At 45.6% G+C, this 17,455-nt stretch overlaps 2 protein-coding genes and 1 pseudogene across 8 annotated transcripts in view; 2 read left to right on the forward strand and 1 right to left on the reverse strand.

Moving 5' to 3' along the window:
• Nucleotides 1–16,205, reverse strand: part of LOC131663467 (uncharacterized) — a 107,255-nt pseudogene extending 91,050 nt beyond the window's left edge.
• On the forward strand, nucleotides 2,568–4,003 carry LOC131663489 (uncharacterized). Its single transcript, XM_058933939.1, has 2 exons — nucleotides 2,568–2,699; nucleotides 3,725–4,003. The coding sequence occupies exons 1-2, from the start codon at nucleotides 2,568–2,570 to the stop codon at nucleotides 4,001–4,003; spliced, it is 411 nt and encodes a 136-aa protein (XP_058789922.1).
• The window catches only part of LOC131663255 (protein draper-like), an 859,806-nt gene continuing 855,793 nt past the window's right edge, over nucleotides 13,443–17,455 (forward strand). For 4 of the 7 annotated variants that reach the window (XM_058933555.1, XM_058933587.1, XM_058933597.1 and 1 more), the window contains exons 1-2: nucleotides 13,827–14,090; nucleotides 14,478–14,552. The gene's annotated coding sequence lies outside the window, so the exon portion shown is untranslated. The other 3 variants (XM_058933564.1, XM_058933569.1, XM_058933579.1) reach the window with 3 other exon arrangements.

Genomic DNA, 17,455 nt, shown 5'->3' on the forward strand with positions numbered 1-17,455 from the left:
GCATGCCTGAGGTACGTTACCTGGGCCTGCTGGTTAATCGTGAGGGCACGCGCCCTGATCCGGAGAGAGTGCGGCCGATCCTCCAATACCCAGCGCTAGGGAACCTCAAGGCTCTAAAACGTTTCCTGGGCATGGCTTCGTGGTACCGCAAGTACCTCGAAGACTGCGACGATCGCCGAGCCGCTGACCGCCCTCACCCACGACGACGCTCCGTACGAGTGGGGGGAGAGGCAACAAACGGCTTTCGAGCGAGTCAAGGCGCTATTAGCGACTGCTCCAGTGCTCGCGCGTCCCTATTTCAACGCTCCTTTCATCGTTGAGTGCGATGCGAGTGACACTGGTTTAGGAGCCGTCCTGCTCCAGCGCCTAAGCGAGGAGGACAGAGTGCTGTGCTTCGCCAGCCGAATCCTGACCGCCACCGAAAGAAGGCTCTCGGTGACAGAGAGAGAATACCTCGCGGTTATCTGGGCCATCGAGAAGTTTCGGCCCTACATAGAGGGTTACCACTTCACGGTGGTGACCGATCACCACAGCCTGATTTGGCTGCGCAACCTGAAGCACCCGAACGGGAAGCTTGGGCGCTGGTCGCTGCGCCTCCAGGGCTACGACTTCGATATCGTGCACCGAAAGGGAAAGGACAATGTAGTCCCGGATGCTCTGTCCCGTATGTTCGAGACAGACGAAGACGTGGCCGCGCAGCTCGCGTCGGTACGCGAAGAGAGCAGCCTAGAAAACTGCGGGCTGCGCCCGTCGTATGCGCTCTCTCGTGCGTTCGAGACGGAAGCCGACGTCGAAGCGCGCCTCGCCTCCCTGGCCGTTGCCTCCGCTCCACAAGACGCGTGGTATTCGCGCAAAGTGCAGCTGGTGCTGGACGATCCGGCGGGTCACCCCTACTGGAAGCTAGTGGGTAGTAGGCTGTATCACTACAGGCCTCACCCGGTGATAGACGAGCTGATGGGCTGTGACGACGACGCGTGGAAGCTCGTCGTGCCCAGGGAGCAACGCAAGCAGGTGCTGCAGGAGTGTCATGACGAGCCGACGGCAGGTCACCTAGGTCGGTATAAGACGTACCAAAGAGTAGCGCTCCGGTATCATTGGCCAGGCGTCTACAAGGACGTTGCGCGTTTCGTGCGAAACTGCACGATATGCCAACAGACCATCTGGTCACCCGGCCATGGGAGTTGGTGACGGGCGACACGATGGGGCCTTTTCCTCGATCCAAGGAAGGTTACGAGCACTTGCTGGTCTTCCTGGATGTATTTACGCGATGGATAGAATGCATCCCTCTTCGCAAACTCAGCGCGAAGGCCATCAAGCGCGCCCTGAACGAGCGCGTACTGTTGCGATATGGAGTGCCTGACAGGTTTTTGTCGGACAACGGCACAGCCTTCAACTGCAAGGTCGTAGATGACTTCCTAGAGGCGAACGGGGTTATACACGCGACGTGCGCGCCGTATAACCCTAAGAGTAATCCCACGGAACAAGTTAATCGAATGTTCAAGAGTATAATCTCGGCCTTTATCAGCGAGAATCATGCGTCTTGGGACGCCTATATACCCGAGCTGACTTTCTCGTATAACACGGCAGTGCACGAGGCAACGCAAGTCAACCCGGCGTTTTTAAACTACGGCCGGCACCCAGAGCCACCGCACTCTACCAGGCGAGCGGAGGAGCGCGCCGTAGCCGAGGAGATTGAGGCTGCCGCTCTGGGTCGCTGGGCCAACCGTATGCGTAAGGTAGACAGCGTTCGCACGGTGGCGCTCGAAAAATCTCGAGCAGCCCAGGACCGGCAGGAGGCGTACTTTAACGCCAGGCATCGTGACGTAACCTACGCCACGGGAGACAAAGTATGGGCCAAAAACCGCGTACTTTCGTCGGCAGCCAAGCAGGTAGCCGCAAAGCTATCCCCGAAATTCGCGGGCCCCTTCCTTGTCTCCAGGAGCGTTGGCAGTGGCACCTATTGGCTCTCGGACCTACAGGGCCATGAAATAGAAAAGGTCGCCGTCTGCGACCTTAAGCCCTGCCGCGACAAAGAGCAATTCCCGCAAGACGCGGAGGCAGAATCCGAATTGGAAGAAGAGGCGGCCCTCGCCGACCTCTTCAAGGAAAGGCCGGCGGCGGAAGAGCAGCCGCCAGACCCAACGTCGCTCACGGACCAGTGGAGCGCTGACAGGGGTGCGGACAGCACACCCAAAGAAGCCACGGAGGCCGAGAGCGCCGCTCCCGGCGCAACAGAAACGGCTGCACCGCGGAGAAAGAGGGGCCGCCCTAAGGGGTCGAAAAAGCTCGTACTTGCGACGGCTGCCGAAGCGCTTTCCCCGCGCCGGCTGCGGTCTAAGGTGGCGAAGAAAATCTAGCGAGGGAGGGGCGACTAGCGAGCGACTCCGCTACTAATCCAACTTTCTTTGCTTCCGCTTTCTCCCTATTATGATTTTGCCCTACGCTGACCTGCCTCACACTCTTCTGCTTATTTTCCTTTTCGACTTCTGCTGGTTGTGACTGCTTTGTATGTATTGGATATTAGTCTGGATCGGGAAACGTGCCCTGACCATTTACTACTCCCCTAGATGGACGACCGAGCGCTCCACATGTTTGTGGAGCCCCAGGACCTCCAACTGGCCATCCAGTTCTGGCAACGCATCACCAACACGCCGGACGACTCAGGAAGAGTCCCTGACATGCCGGAGGTCGACCTCCAGGTGCGCGTCATTGACTTCGCGCACTTTGACGCCCGCTTTCGATGTCGGGCTCCTCTCCCACGAGACCGTCCCTCACGGTCCACCCCTGCTCTGCCCACCCCTGATGCGGGTGCTCTCGCTTCCAGCCCTCCGGACGAGCGGAGTCAGGGTGAGTCCAGGCCGCCCACTCGCTACCGGGCGAAGCAAACGTCGTCCGGCCCGCAACCCGGGGTCAGTTCCCCGGCCCGCGCCGTTGCGCCAAGGCCGGAGGGGACCCCCCCCGGGATCTGTGGGATGAGTGGTGCGAGCTTTGGGACCGCACCCGCGCGCTCCGGTCGGAGCGCATCAGGTTGGCCGAGGCGGAGCAGGAAGCCTACGCCGAGGTCCTGGCGTTTGTGCGGGATCGGGGGGCGAGAGGAGCCGCGGTAGCCGGGCCCAGCGTGGCCAAGGTCGAGGCCGAACTGAGCCTCATCAGAGCCCGCCGAGCCTGGGAGGAGGCCTGGAAGGCTGAGCAGCGCGCAGCCCAAGAAGAGCGACAACGGCGGGCAGAAGAGGAGAGGGCCCTACGCCAACAGCTGCAGCAGAAAAAGCAGGAGCTGGCGGCGTTGAGGGCCGACCTACGCCGTTGCGTAGAGCGGCTCCCGCCCCCTGCTGTGCCTGCCCCTAGGCCGTTTGCCCCGGGGCAGCGAACAATGAGCCAGAGCTCCGCGGAGAGTAGTGGCACCTCCGCCTCGGCGCGCTCCCCGTTCCCCTCCCCAGCGCCAGTGGCCAAGGCCTACAAAGACGCCACCGAGCCCTGCGACAAGTGGGCCGGCCCTCGAGGGGATCTCCTCCTGAGGAGCCGGTGCCACGCTTGCGGGCTGGCCGCGGTGGTTCGTCTCAACGGCTGCCCCAACTTCTTCCAGCATGAGAAGTGGAAGAAGGAGGGGCCGGCGCCGCTGGACTAGTACGAATACCGGGAGGAGGAGCTGGAGCGCCGGGCCACGGAGCTCCGTCAGGCGGGCGTAGACGTGCGCCCCGCCAAACCCGGGCTCTATGCCCGCAAGCCAGGGCCATCAGCCGCCGAGGCCCTTGCCGAGCCGGAGGGTTCCGACTCCGGGGCCGACTCCACCGGCGCAGCGCCTGGCGAGAGCCCCGACCCCCACCAGCCGGAGGAAGCCCAGCAAAGTGGCGTATCCAGTGCCACCTCGCCCTCGGGCTCCGGAGACGAAGGTCAAGAATCCGGAAGTTCCGAGGGTGAAGAGGACAACGACGACGGAGGCAATGAAGAGGCCGGGGCGGCCGAAGAGGTCGAGGAAGACCCCGGATCACGAGCCACTGAGTGACGGCCGTTGCGCCTCAGTGGCCCGCGCCCGTCACCCACGCGGGATTAGCCCCCCAGGCTCCGTTTTAATCAGGCACCGACGCCTTTATTTAGTTCTCAGATTGGGGGCCCCCGCGTGGGCGCGCACAGCACGCGAAGATAGTGTCCGCGGCGAGCTGTTCTATCCCTTTTCATTTCTGTTGTTTGTTTTTTTTTGTGTGTACAATAAAGAGGGCGGGACGCCAGGCGTCTTCGCATTTGTTCAAATGAGAACTGACTCCTTCTTTGATTGCGTGTCCCTGTCGCATGATCCCTTATACTTTTCTTTTATTACAGGGCAGAGAGAGACAAGTGACTCGCCGGTACCCTTTCGTGCAATATCCGGCTAGGGGAGGGGAATGTAACGAGTTTAGACACTCGTTACGTCCCTCTCTGCCTGGACCGCACTACTTTATAACTATATTGATAATCTAGATGTTCACAGGCAGAGGAGGCGTGCGAGGGGCTAGCGGTTGGCTATAACCGCATTCTTCAGTTGGTAAGAAAGAGAGAGAGAGCACTATAGGGCACTCGAGAATGCGGGCGAGCGAGAGAGAGAGAGAGCTCGAGCACGTGTGCGCGGCAAGTGCCGGCTAGTCGCGGCCGCGAGAGAGCGAGCGCCGCGGCAATGGGAGCCCGCCCTCGAGAGAGAACGGACGCGCGCCCAGCTGAGCTGCCTGGCAGAAAGGGAAGCTACCCCCGCAATCGCCGACCTTCCGTGCTCCCGCTTACGTTCGCGACTCGCGTGCGAGTGTGTGAGAGACGACGTGCCCCGAAGCCGTTCCTGGTGCGCCCGTTGGACCCCAGGACGACCGAGCGAGAGAGACGGGTCGGGAGCCGCTTGCTGCGACAAGCCTCTGCCGAGCCCCGCGAGCGAGTGTGTGTGCGAGGAGCCCGCTTCGTACTGTAAGTACCGGCTAGTTACTTTGCTTGCTCTCTCTCTACGCTACTGTAGCCTGCTCTCTTTATTCCACCGCTGTACCCTGTTCATTCTTCCGACATAACCCTTTTTCTCATTTTGTTCTGTATCACTTATGATTCTACTAGTTAGTAAACGCTCTTATCTATCAACCTCGCTCTTTATTTGATGCGCCTGGCTCTTTCCTCGATTCCTTGCGTACGCAATCAGAACCGCGACCTATCGCCGATTACGACCGCATCGCGCTTGCTACCAGATTCGAGCACCTGTGGCTGCAGCGGGCCGATTGCCGACTTCAAGGACGGGCACACGAGGCCCCAGGTAAGCGGTGCCGTACCCCCTGCGACGAGCTGCCTAACGCGCAGCTCGTGTCTCTCCCCTTTGTAACGGGAAAACCTAAAACCCCGTTACAATATACACGAATATTTATTTAGAAAAAAAATATGCCTAACTAAAGACTAGAAACCCAGGACTCGAGTGTGCGTATGCAAAAAGTTATGGCGCCTTAACTTGCACGAATAGCTATGCATATGACAGGTTTGTATTGGAAGTTATATATATAAATTCGTAGGTGCAGGAGCTTAACCTAAAGTACTTGAGATTACGATTAATTATATTGATTGATTATTTGGCATAAAACGAATATAATACAAATGTCAAGATGAAAGTTATAAAATAGTATACACTGCCGCTCACATAAATTTGGCCAACCAATCAAAAATCTGTTAAACTTTGAAGTTTTGTACCTCTATAAGGAAATAACCGATCTAAAAAATTCAAAGTACGTTTTGAAGCTTGTATATATAATAAAATAAAATATTTAAAAAAATAATGTTAAATTAATTTTTTATAAACAAATGAAAAAAAAAAATTTTCAATTTTTTTCGTCCATTTTCAAATTGGCATAATTTTGTTAAAAATAATCGGATTAAAAAAAAACAAAATGGAGGTTAAAGCTATGGTACTCCTGTTTAAAATGCGCTATGCAGAATTTCGGTTCATTTATTTTTTAGGGAATTTTTTAATTTTATGTAAAAAAAATCACATTTTTTTCAACAGCTCATAACTCAAAAACTATGAGTCAAACTAAAAAAATCATAAGAGCAAAAATTATGCGTTTTTACTCAACGAATACGAATTCAACGTAAAATATTCAAATTAAAAAAAAAAATTTTTTTTTACCAGGAAAAAAGATTTTTATTTACAATTATTTATTAAACTTTTAGTGAAATATTATATAATGAGTTATATATAATACTACGTATACAAGTTATACTTGTATACGTAGTATTGATTAAAATAAATAATGGATATTTTTTACAATAGGTATACAATCTACTTTATAATGGTATCGTACCTATGATAATAGTAGTTCGTATACAATGAATGCACGTTGTGACAGGGTATAGCGATATTCGCTAGCCCTGTGTGCGGCACTCTCCTCGCGCGAGCGCAGCGACCAAGTGTATGCTATATGGCGACTACATACGTACTTGTGTCGTTGCAGGATCTGGAGAGAGGAGCGCGACGATCGGCGAGGTGTCGCCGTGAGTGCGAGTGAGAGCGAGAAAAGCGAGAGAGAGAGCGATTTTGACTGACTTCTGACGGCGAGAGAAGTGGGAGCGTGGCAGCGCGAGGCTTAGAAAATTAAGAGAGAGGAAGGGCAGTTAGGCGCGAGCTTTCGCGTAATTAGGGTCACCTAAGGAGAGACTGGTGGAGACAAGATTCCGGCAGGAGAGGAACTACTGCCAGGAGTGCGACTGCCACTTGCCAGGAGAACCAGGTGTTCAAGGCCGAGCCCGGACAAGCAGCGACCATTCGCCGTCCACGAGGCAAAGGCCGTGCTGCGGCCCTTCCTGCAGCAACCTCGACCGTCACCAGGGCTCCGTTTCTGGCGGGTCTAGGCTTTCGCCGGCGTCGCCTCTCTATCGACGGACCGTCGGCATCCGGTGGGTCTAAGACCAGTTTATCTCTTTCACGTCAGCTCTCGCTCGATTACAGACATTAGCGTATTGTGAGAAATTTATCGCGCACGCTGAGTGATCTCGCTCGCGTGATCCCGCGAACTCTGGTCGCGGAAAGGTTGAGCGAGCGCGCTCACTGCGGTTAAGTAGATCTTGTAGCGATATTTGTGAAAAGGGGTCAATAAATGGGATCGCCATATGTAATATAAGAGAATTAAAGTGTTCGATTATTTCTATCAACCTCCCGATCCAGAGCGAACTTCGGTCTGTGAAAGTCAGCGCCGGCTTTCTTTACCGACAAAGAACCCAGAAAAATTAGCAGAGACCAGACCAAGGCGCACGGTGGCTGTACCCTCTCGCATGGCATCCCTTGTTTAATCTCGGCGGGTTTCGTTGTTCGCATCGCTTTGTTCTGGTTGGGAAGAGGTGATCGCGATAATTCCCTTGTGCTTTTGCTCGGTGAATTCGCGGAGTAACAAGCGAGAGCTGTGGAAATAATTCGGAAAAGGGAAAATTTTAGTTACATGGGACATTTTGAGTTTTCGTCATTATTGTGTCGTCAACACATTTGGCTCGAGTTACGCAGAAGCCCGGAGCTAGTGAAACGGGCTGAGGCGAGTATTGCGGTGTTGTGATTAAGCGATTACGCTATAAATTGGTGTGCTGTTATTGTACAGATTGCGATTGCTCGAGTCGGGTGTTTTGGCTAGTCGAAATTTGTACGTTTGAATTGTTTGTTTGTGAATTTGAAAGTTGCGAGAATCGCAACGATCATTCTCGGCTGTTTGGATTGTTGCTGAGCGAGAGCTCAAGGTTAGGCGTGTTTATAGGCTGAGTAAGGTCTTTGTGTTGCGTACTCGCACCATGGGCATCCCGGCTTGTGCACGCTGAGCTGTTCTCGAAAACAAAGAGGACAAGCACGCTTAAGCCTGTTGAAGGTGAAATAGGCCGAGGAAAGCTTGGGTCTGTTTTGGCGCCTGTTTGTTTACCGCGCGGGGTCGCGTGAAGTACGATGCCGGTGACGAGATCGCCCAAGCATCGGAAAGCTGCAGAATCGCAGCCGCGGCCGGAAACGTTTAGAAGGCGAGTTATGAAGTTTCCTGTAGTAAAGTCAATATGGGAGCGTATTCAGGCAATGCAAATTCAAGAATTGCTGATATGGATGACGTCGAACGGACTAGTTACGGACGGTACGACTGCGATCGTGCAGGACAGGGCATTTCGCGCATTTTTATAAGGCGTGCGTCATGAATCGGCACCGCCTGTGAGAGCTGACGATTTTCTGTCAGGTGAAATACCAACTATCGTTGATGCGAGAAACGCATTATCGGCGCGGGTCGGGTCACTGTTGGAGACGTTGGAGGCGGCGGTAAACACAGCGGTAAGCGCTCGACGTGAGCCGAGTGACGGCATGCGGCGAACATGTGCGTTGCCATCTGAGACGCGAGTTCGCGCCACAGATGGTGCGATTGTATGTGAGGAGGTGCGTGGAAGGGATTAAAGAGCGGGCTTGCATCGTTCGGTGCCGATGGACTTCGCGCCAGCTCTAGGTATTGTGAAAACGCAAACAGAGATTGTGCGAGCGCGCGCGGAGCGGCGACCGGAGAGTTTCCATGGTCAGGAGCCATCGATTTAGCAACGCGCAGTAAAAACGTTTTGGCCGGCGTGGTTGACTTCGGCAGCATCTAGGGTGAATAATGCCTAGAGCTGGGGTAAACGCGAGGGTATATCGTAGGTAGCAACACGAGGCCCGGGAAGTACGAGCACGCCGGTGCGTGATGGCGCGCAGCTGGGGGCGAAGTACCGACCTTGTGAGATGAATTACGATCAGAAGCGCGTGAATGATACCGCGGGTGCGCGGTTAGGCAAGCGTGAAGCCGGTAGAGAGCCTGATGAAGCAGAGGACACGGACTACGATTCGGCGCTCGACGACGACGAAACGTGGCTGGAGAGCGCGTTAAATGAAGAGCGCGAGAGTAAACCGAGGGGCCGATTTCTTAATGGGCAACAAGCAGACGCGGTCACGGCGGTAAAAAGTTGGTCTTTAGCATTCTCGAAGAAAGGCGGACTGACAGCGGAGCAATTTTTGAGGCGATTGCATGAAATGCAATCATTTTACAGATTTGAGGACGCGGAGATATTGTCGGCGCTAATGTTGTCGTTTACTAGCGCCGAAATGGCTTTATGGTGGGAAACGAATCGCCCGAGCTGGGATACATTGCATGAGTTTAAAGATGAATTCCAGCGCCAGTTTTGTCCGCGGCAATCGCGCGAGGATGTTTACGACGTGCTACGCCGCCGAACTCAAGGCGAAGATGAGCCATTAGGTGAATTCCTCACGGTCTTCCTGTATATTGCGAGTAGGTTAGAACCGAAGCTTTCGGAACGTAGGCAGCTTGAGCTGATTATAAATAATTTATACCCGAAACTACGCATTTATATCAGGGCAAAAAAGGTTCAAACGCTCAAATACCTTCGCATTTACGGGGAGAGATTTGAACGCAGACGGGACATCGAGAATCGCTACCGTCCGCCGCCAGCGCCGCAGGAGTCGCTGATGCCAGAAGTTGCTTACCGCGGAGATTTGTTAAAAAGAATCGCTTAGACTAGTAGTTGTGTGAACTTTGCGATGGGCGAACGGGTCTATGCGGTCGGGAATGAGAATAGAAAGGACCGCCAAGAAAATAAAAATAAGTCGGCAATAAAATCCGTAGACAGAAGCCGCAATCCAGATAGTGAAGGCGTAGCTCAACGAGAGGATGTGGATTCGTCAAAAGACTTGCCGAGAGATATGGTAGCCATATTATCGCAGCTAGTTCAATCGCAGAGAGGCCCGCCCAGGGGAAATGCGAGCCCTGCTGCGAGGAACGCTGCAGGGCGCGTGACCTTTCAGGACGTATGCCACAAATGCAGGGGCTGGGACATCGGAAGGTCGAGTGCCCAAGCCCAGAGACCTTGAAGTCGACGCGAACAGGCTCGGAGCCGTTGGGGGCTGGAGGCACGAGTGGCAGAGGGGTTTCTAACCAAAGTACGAGTCGTAATCGGGGAAAGAACCCAGTGCGCTGCTACAGATGCCAACAGCTAGGACATTATGCGAAACGGTGTTCACAGGGAAGTAGAACAGGGTTAACGTGCCAAGGCTGCGGTAAGAAAAATAAGACGTTGGAAACATGTCCGCAATGTCAGGTGTGTCTCAAAGCTCTAGAAAACTTAAAAGCGGGATCCAGTTGCCCGACGGATTCCGCGTAGTTATGCGTAATAGGGCACCCAACGGGGCAAAAGTCGCATTCATGAGGCTGTTTTATAGCAAGTTCGCAGAGTTTCAACAGCAGGTTGAGCGAAATGAAACTAGATTAGGCACGAATAACGCGAAAACGGAGGCCTCTATGCAACGCGAGTGCGCGAAAGATAGAATCAAGGAGAGTTCGAGGAAAGAGTTCGACTGGATCGAATTCAACGAACAATGGACAAGAATTCGTGAAACAGGACCCGAGCGCAAGCGAGGAAAGCGAGCGTTGGAGTCAGGGGAAATGCTGGATGCACGCGAATCAGAGCGAAATCGAGGAAATGGCCAAGGGAGTCCGACGCTCGGGCGTCGGTCGAGAGGTGAATCGACGAGAACGCGCGGGGTGGATCAGCCGGGCAGGAACTCGATGGAAACTGCAGAGACCGCGCGGTCTTCGAGAAGTCCAGAGGGGAATGCGGCGCGTGCGCGGCCGGTTCTGGAACGAACTCGGACTGAGAGATCGCCTCAACAAGCTGGAAACTCAAAAACTGACGACCTTGACGATGTAGACGAGACGTTGTCGCGATCCGTCACCTCGTTCAGGGAGTTTATGGTGCTGAGCGGAGAGATAGCAGTTAGGGCGACACCGATCGCATCGAGTTTGAAAGCGTCGTATGGCGCAGGATGCGAGTCGACACGCAAAGATTTGATGGATAGTCGGGGGAGCGAGAAGCGAGGCGAGTCATCGGGGACCGGTGTAGGTTTCTCGCGCCTCTGTGCTCGTGTTTGCGTGGGCGAACCAAAAGTGGACGCGGTGAACGCACAGCTATCATTGCAAGTGACATAGCAATATTGATAGTAGTATATAAACTCGTAGGCAAAGGGGCTTAGCCTGGTGTACTTGAGATTAAAGTTATCGATTTACTATTTGACCATAGCTAGCTTATAATTCGGCTGGTGTTAAAATATTTTATAAAATCTAATACGCATACTCTGTCGACTTTGCACCGTATACCTTTCATGTTCATGTATATCGTATCGCGTTCTCATTACGAAACAAATTGCTGAAATAACTGGGAATAATTACATTACATTTTGTTTTCAATTATTAAACAAAGGTGATTTTTAACGATCAACGCATACTTAAACAAAATTTGTTTGCCATGTTCGCTTTTGAACGGCACGGCTGAACGCGCCAAAAGTACACTCGAGCGAGGAGAGCCCACGTGACCCTATTAGAAAGAGACAGATGTGCTCACTTGGCTCGTTCTCTCTCTTTCTACACTTGAGCGTCGGCATATCAAAGAGACTAACGGCGTCTATACTTTATATGTCTATGGTGGAAACGTCCGAGATTTCTGTTGGCCGGCCGTATGAGTGGGGTCTCCTTCTCTCTTACTCCCTCGTTGTAGGAACGTTGTGCAAAAGTTGCAGAAGCATTCCCAAATAAAAGTTTTGAGAACGTTGTGACAACGCTCGGGCAATTAATTGAAATAACGTTGTGGCAACATTTTGCTTTTAATAAAGGCGGACATTTTTCACGTTGCGTGGCAACGTTTCTGCAACATTTTTGTTTGCTGCCGGAAATATGTTAGAGATGTTGCAAAGAGTATGTTGCAGCAACATTTTTGAAACAATTGTTGCTGCTTGGGTCGTATGTGTACTGGTCAGGATTTAAGCCCGCTACCTCCTCCATTGAAATTGACCATTATACCGCTACACCAATGATGAATTACTGAAATGACTTTTCGTATCGGAATTATAAGCTACAATAAACTACTAAAATAATGTCATATTATAAAATAATGCTTAATTTCAATCTTTTAATTGAACAATATTGTGACTTCTATCGAGAGTAAATATTACTGCGAATCTCTCCTAAAAAGTTCCATTAATGGTTATTAAAATGTATTAAATTTTAATAGAATCCAATCACTTTTAATAATTTGATGATTTTCAATAAACACATAGATTGAAATTAAATCATTATTAATCATATCTAATTGGAATTACAATCATATGAAAAAGTACAATTAATCTTAATCCTATTAAATCACTTTTTATAGTAGTTTTAGAAATTATCAGTTAATCACATTTTACCTAATACTTTGAAATACATTTCAAAACTGTTTGATATGACACATTGTTCAATCACATTCAGTTGTATAGTAACAAACAATTTCTGATGATTTTTAGTCAACTAGCTATTCAACAATTTTATTTTCTCATTTTCAATATATTCCAATAATTAAAAAAAAACTTTCCAATTATTTAATCTAATAACTTTTAATATACTCTATTAAATTGTCAACATTAGAATTTGCCATCAAATTTTATTGTATAATATCGCTAAGCTTGTAGATATTAAATGTCATCTTTTGTTTACCATAATATTTTTCATTACTTCTTTCAAATTTTAAATGATCTCCAAGTCTAATAAAAACTAAGTGATTGGATTCTATTAAAATTTAATCAAATTTTGTAATTATCAATGGAAAGTTTTTATAAGATTCTTTAAAATTAGTGGTCTTGGCATAGTAATATTTACTTTCGAAAGAAGTCACAATATTGTTTAATTCAAAGATTGAATTTGAGCATTATTTTTTAATATGGCAATGTTTTAGTAGTTTATTGTAACTTAAAATCGATTGCATTATATTTTTAGCTACGAAAAATTAGAAACATTGGAATATATATCTGATGTGATGGAATAGTTCATTTCATCATATTTGTTGGATTATATTTAAAGTTCTTAAATTAAATGCAACTGAATAATTAATTCTTGTCAACCGTATTCAAATTTATTAAAATCTATTAAATAGAAGATAATTGAATAGATCATTTATTCGAAACTGTAAGAACAAATTAATATCTATTGCATTAAGTCTGATAGATTAGAATATTCTATTAAAACGCATTGAATCTTATAGAACAGTACTCAACAAAATATGATTGAAAATTCTGACATCATGAGTTTATTGAAGTGGATTCAAAGTTATTAAATTAAATGTGATTAAACAGCTCATTCTTTTCAAATTCATAGAAATTTATTTAAATTTGTTAAATAAAATATGATTGAGTGACTCTTATTCAAAACTATTAGAAAATATTAATTTCTATTTGATTCAATCTGATTAAACAACGCGTTCGATAAAGAAATATTGAAAATTATTAATTGTTTTTAACAATTCATTAACATTAATTATAGAAATGGTTTTCAAAATTATTCAAAGTGATTCGAATTGTTTGTGAATTACCATATAAAATGTGAATGGATAGGATGTGATTAAAAATGATTAAATTTTAGTCGCCGCGTTTATGAAAACAATCCATTTTATTAAAGTCAATTGAAATTTATTAAAATTCAATGATCTTTAATAATTTTTAATGAAACATTTTTAGCAGGGTACCAGTTGTTGCGCAAATACTAATCATCTGGCAATAATGAAACAAAGCTTCTGTAGCTTAAGCGTTGCTGATATTGCACAATTTTTGGTAATTTGATGTATAAAGTATCGAAAGGAGATAAAAACGATATACAACTAACTTTATACGCCATTTGATACTCTATAAAATAAAATGTTTGTAATTATTGGATTGGTGGTAATAAAGCAGTATGGTATAGAATGAAACATGTAAACGCCAGATAATCATAGCTGACGTTATCAGCTGCATGCGCAGTATAGCGTTGTAAGTCATATATATAGCATAAAAATAAATATTTTATTGTTATTATGAGACCACAATTGTTTCTCATCGATTAAAATACTTTTACGGATAATTCAAATAGGTGCAATTAATTTGCGTTATTGGTTTTTCAAAACAAGCAGTAGTTTAAATGAAAAAAAATTTTTGAAAATCGTCCAGCACTAATAAGTTTTTAACAATAACTTGGCAACTAAGGGACTTGGCATTTTTTAAATAATTGATTTGTAACGCGCAGCTCATGAATAATTTTATGGTATACTGATTATTATAATTCTTTTATAATTATGATAGGGTCACGGAGGTTATAAATGATTCAAAATATGGATGCTGAGATTCGTCAAAACTCTAAATACACGTTTTTTCTTGTAAATCTAATTCGAGTAAAGAGAAAACAAAAGGTTCTATCAGTTAATTAGTGTAAAATCGTTCAAATGATTAGTTAATGGAAAAGTAAGAATGAGTTGAATGTGATGACTTATTTTCAGTATTTATCATAACAAAACATAAAAAATTAATGTTTCTTAATAAGCTTTTTATGTTTTTGCTGTATTTATTTTTATATTATAAATATATTTATAATAATATATTTTCTTCTATTTAGTATTTATTTGTGTGAGATATATTTAATTTATATTTTTAGTTCATCATTGAGCCTTTTTCTTTCAAGGAACTGTAACTAGTAAATATCTGCAACAAATGCAAATTGTTTTTCTTTGTAAGTAATTTAAGTATTTTTATTTTAATAACATAAAATTTTATTTTAAATTGTAAATATTACAACATTACTTGTAAAATTCTAATTGTTTTCAACATGACACGTTTATAGAAATAAATGATTAAATGTTTTTCCTTATTTTAAATTCAACTTACATCTTATAAAAAGTTTGGATAAGGAACTAGGGGATAAAAGATAAGCAAGGATGTGGACAAATATTTTAATTACAAATTAATTAACAATAAAAATTGCTGATAAACTTGAAAAAGATTCAAATTTGGCAAGTATCTAACTGCTTAAGTAATAGTCTATCTGCTAAGGAAGAAGACTTTGATAGACGGAATGTTTTTTTTTCTCTTCTTTCTGATGTTACTTTATTTGTGTTAAATAAATAAAGTAATAATTTTATTTAAGTTTGTTACCAAAATAACAAGAGAAATTTCTAATAAGTACTTATGCCTATTTTATTTTTACGAATATATATTTTGTAAATTATATTAGATAAATTATTCAATGACAAAGTCAAAACTCATTGAGTTTATTATAATTGTAATTACTGTAATTATATTTATATGATTGCTTCACAATGTTTCTGTATAGATAGATTCATTAGCTATAATTTTCCTAAATAATTGAAAGATATTTTGTTTTCAATTGTTAGAAAAAATAGTTTATGAGTTATTTCACATGGACAAAAAGAAATCATTTTGATTAAAATTTTTTACATAAACTATTTTCCAGATCGAATTAAAGTGTTATTTTAAGTGAAAAACTTGAAGTAGTAGAAGTAAATGGAAAACGCTGTTTGTACAATATATTTTTAACTTAAATTTAATGTTTCAGTCAGTTCAATTTATTTTATCTTAAAAACTTAAGTATCTGTTTTGTTATAAAATTCAAGAAATTTTACATTCTTAGAATGACTTCTATTCACATTTTGTACTTGTAACAGTGGAAATAATATGTTGTAGTGATCACTGTAAAATGCTGAATTTTGGTTTTAGACTCGATGGCAACAATGAAGTTTTAAAAATAAATTTATAATTCAAGTCTCATAAACAGCTATTGAAATTTACTTGACAATATACATCCATTCATTGTTTAAAATGGTAGCTTGATGTAAACAAGACAAATTGATCATATTAAATATTCTAAAATTATGTTAGCAAAAATTAAATATTTAACTAGGATAATACTGCCACCACATACTGTCTAAATTTTTTAGAAGGTAAATTTTGCTACTCATAGAAGTGTCATGTTATTTTATTTACCTGTAAGTAGGAATTAAAATGTATAGTTGAGTTTCTTTATAGAATTCAGAAAATGAGTAGGAAGCAAATGTTTATTCAAGCAAAGAATTTGAAGTATTGTAATGTATATTTTTGACATTATTTTTTAGAAATTGATAATTGCTGCTTTCAGTAGCAAAGAATAATTAAATCTTTGCAACATTATCAGAGCAGTTAAAGTAATTGAACTGTCTATGTAGTTATATAACAGGGTCAGTTATTTTTCAGGCATACTAATGCGAAGAGGTTGCATGTAGATGTGTGCTGTTTAGCGCGTCGTGTGCGCTTGTCCGCTCAGGTTGCCATGATATCGTCACGGCACAAGTTCCGTGCTGTGTTCTTACTTTGATGATCGCGGCGCGGATTTCCGCGTACGGATTCCCCGTTGATAGTGTTCGACGATGCTGTCGTCTGCTGTTACTTATTGCTCTGCACGAGGGGAGGTATATTTCGGCTCGCTCATAAAAGTGGCGCCGCGAAATCGTGAAAGCGCGGTTCCAGACGATACATACGTTCGTATGCAGGATTAGATTTGGTACAGGTTAGCCAGTGGAAATATGTCGAATTTTAATATTTTGATGGTAGCTCTGAGTTTCATTTATTTTCTTTTATGATCGCCGTAATTACAAGTACCAACTTCGGCCTACGCACGAAAAATTTGGACAGGTGTGCCTGTCGTCCTTTATATCATAGTTCCTAAGATCTTTGATCTTCTTTCATTTTTTAAAAAAAGGATAACACGTCGACGCATAGATTATGCTAACTTGCTTGAGGCTAGCTCGGAAGCCGATTAAATTCACCAAGCGCCCCTTTTCCCTCCATCACATACACGCGCGCGCATACGACGATATCGACATGCGTACCGGTTGGTGCTACTCGCTGGCATGCTCACTAAACCGACCGATACGCGTGATTATTAGCGATTCTCATTACAGCCCCCTTCTAGTTTAAACTAACCGCGTGCATGACAATACATTCAAGTTATCTGGGTAATAGCCCTCGGCGACGATGGCGTCGAAAGCCCGGTGTATGGCTCGTTGGAGGCGGCTAAAGGTGGCCTAGTCGTCCTCGACCTTACGTAGGTCTTTTTTATTTTGGGCCACTGTTATTGGTTCTCCTCAATACCCTTTTCTCGGAGAAATTCCGGGTGCCAAGTCGAGTCCAGAATCCCGTCACCGTTTAGGTTGATGACGACACACCTAGAGACGTAGAAGACATTTGTGCCTCATCGTCGCTGACTTCAGCGATTTGAATTGACGACAGGCCCTCACAGGTCTGAACTCCTTCGCGTTCTTTTTCTTGCCGCATTTCCTCGACAATGTGCAGGGTGACTCGATCAAGGCCGTGGTAGCTCGTTCGAATTGCTCCAGCGTTATGTTCATTTTGTAACGATCCTGCATATTACTATAAAATTCTTTCAGATTGACATCGAAGGTGGGCGCCTCTATGGCTGCTCAGGGCCTTTGTCACAAGAAATGGAGCTGAGATTTTTTTCGTCGGTCTCCCAAGGCATCCTCTCGCAGGACCTGATGCAATAATGAATAGCATTTTTCAGGGTCGTTCTCGCTTTTTCTTCGAGGCGGGGGATACTAGACGGATTAGTGAGGTCATCTG

The sequence above is a fragment of the Phymastichus coffea genome, unplaced genomic scaffold (genome assembly GCF_024137745.1).
Source record: "Phymastichus coffea isolate CEN01 unplaced genomic scaffold, Cenicafe_Pcof_1.1 PCOF00002, whole genome shotgun sequence".
In the NCBI taxonomy this organism is placed as follows: Eukaryota; Metazoa; Arthropoda; class Insecta; order Hymenoptera; family Eulophidae; genus Phymastichus; species Phymastichus coffea.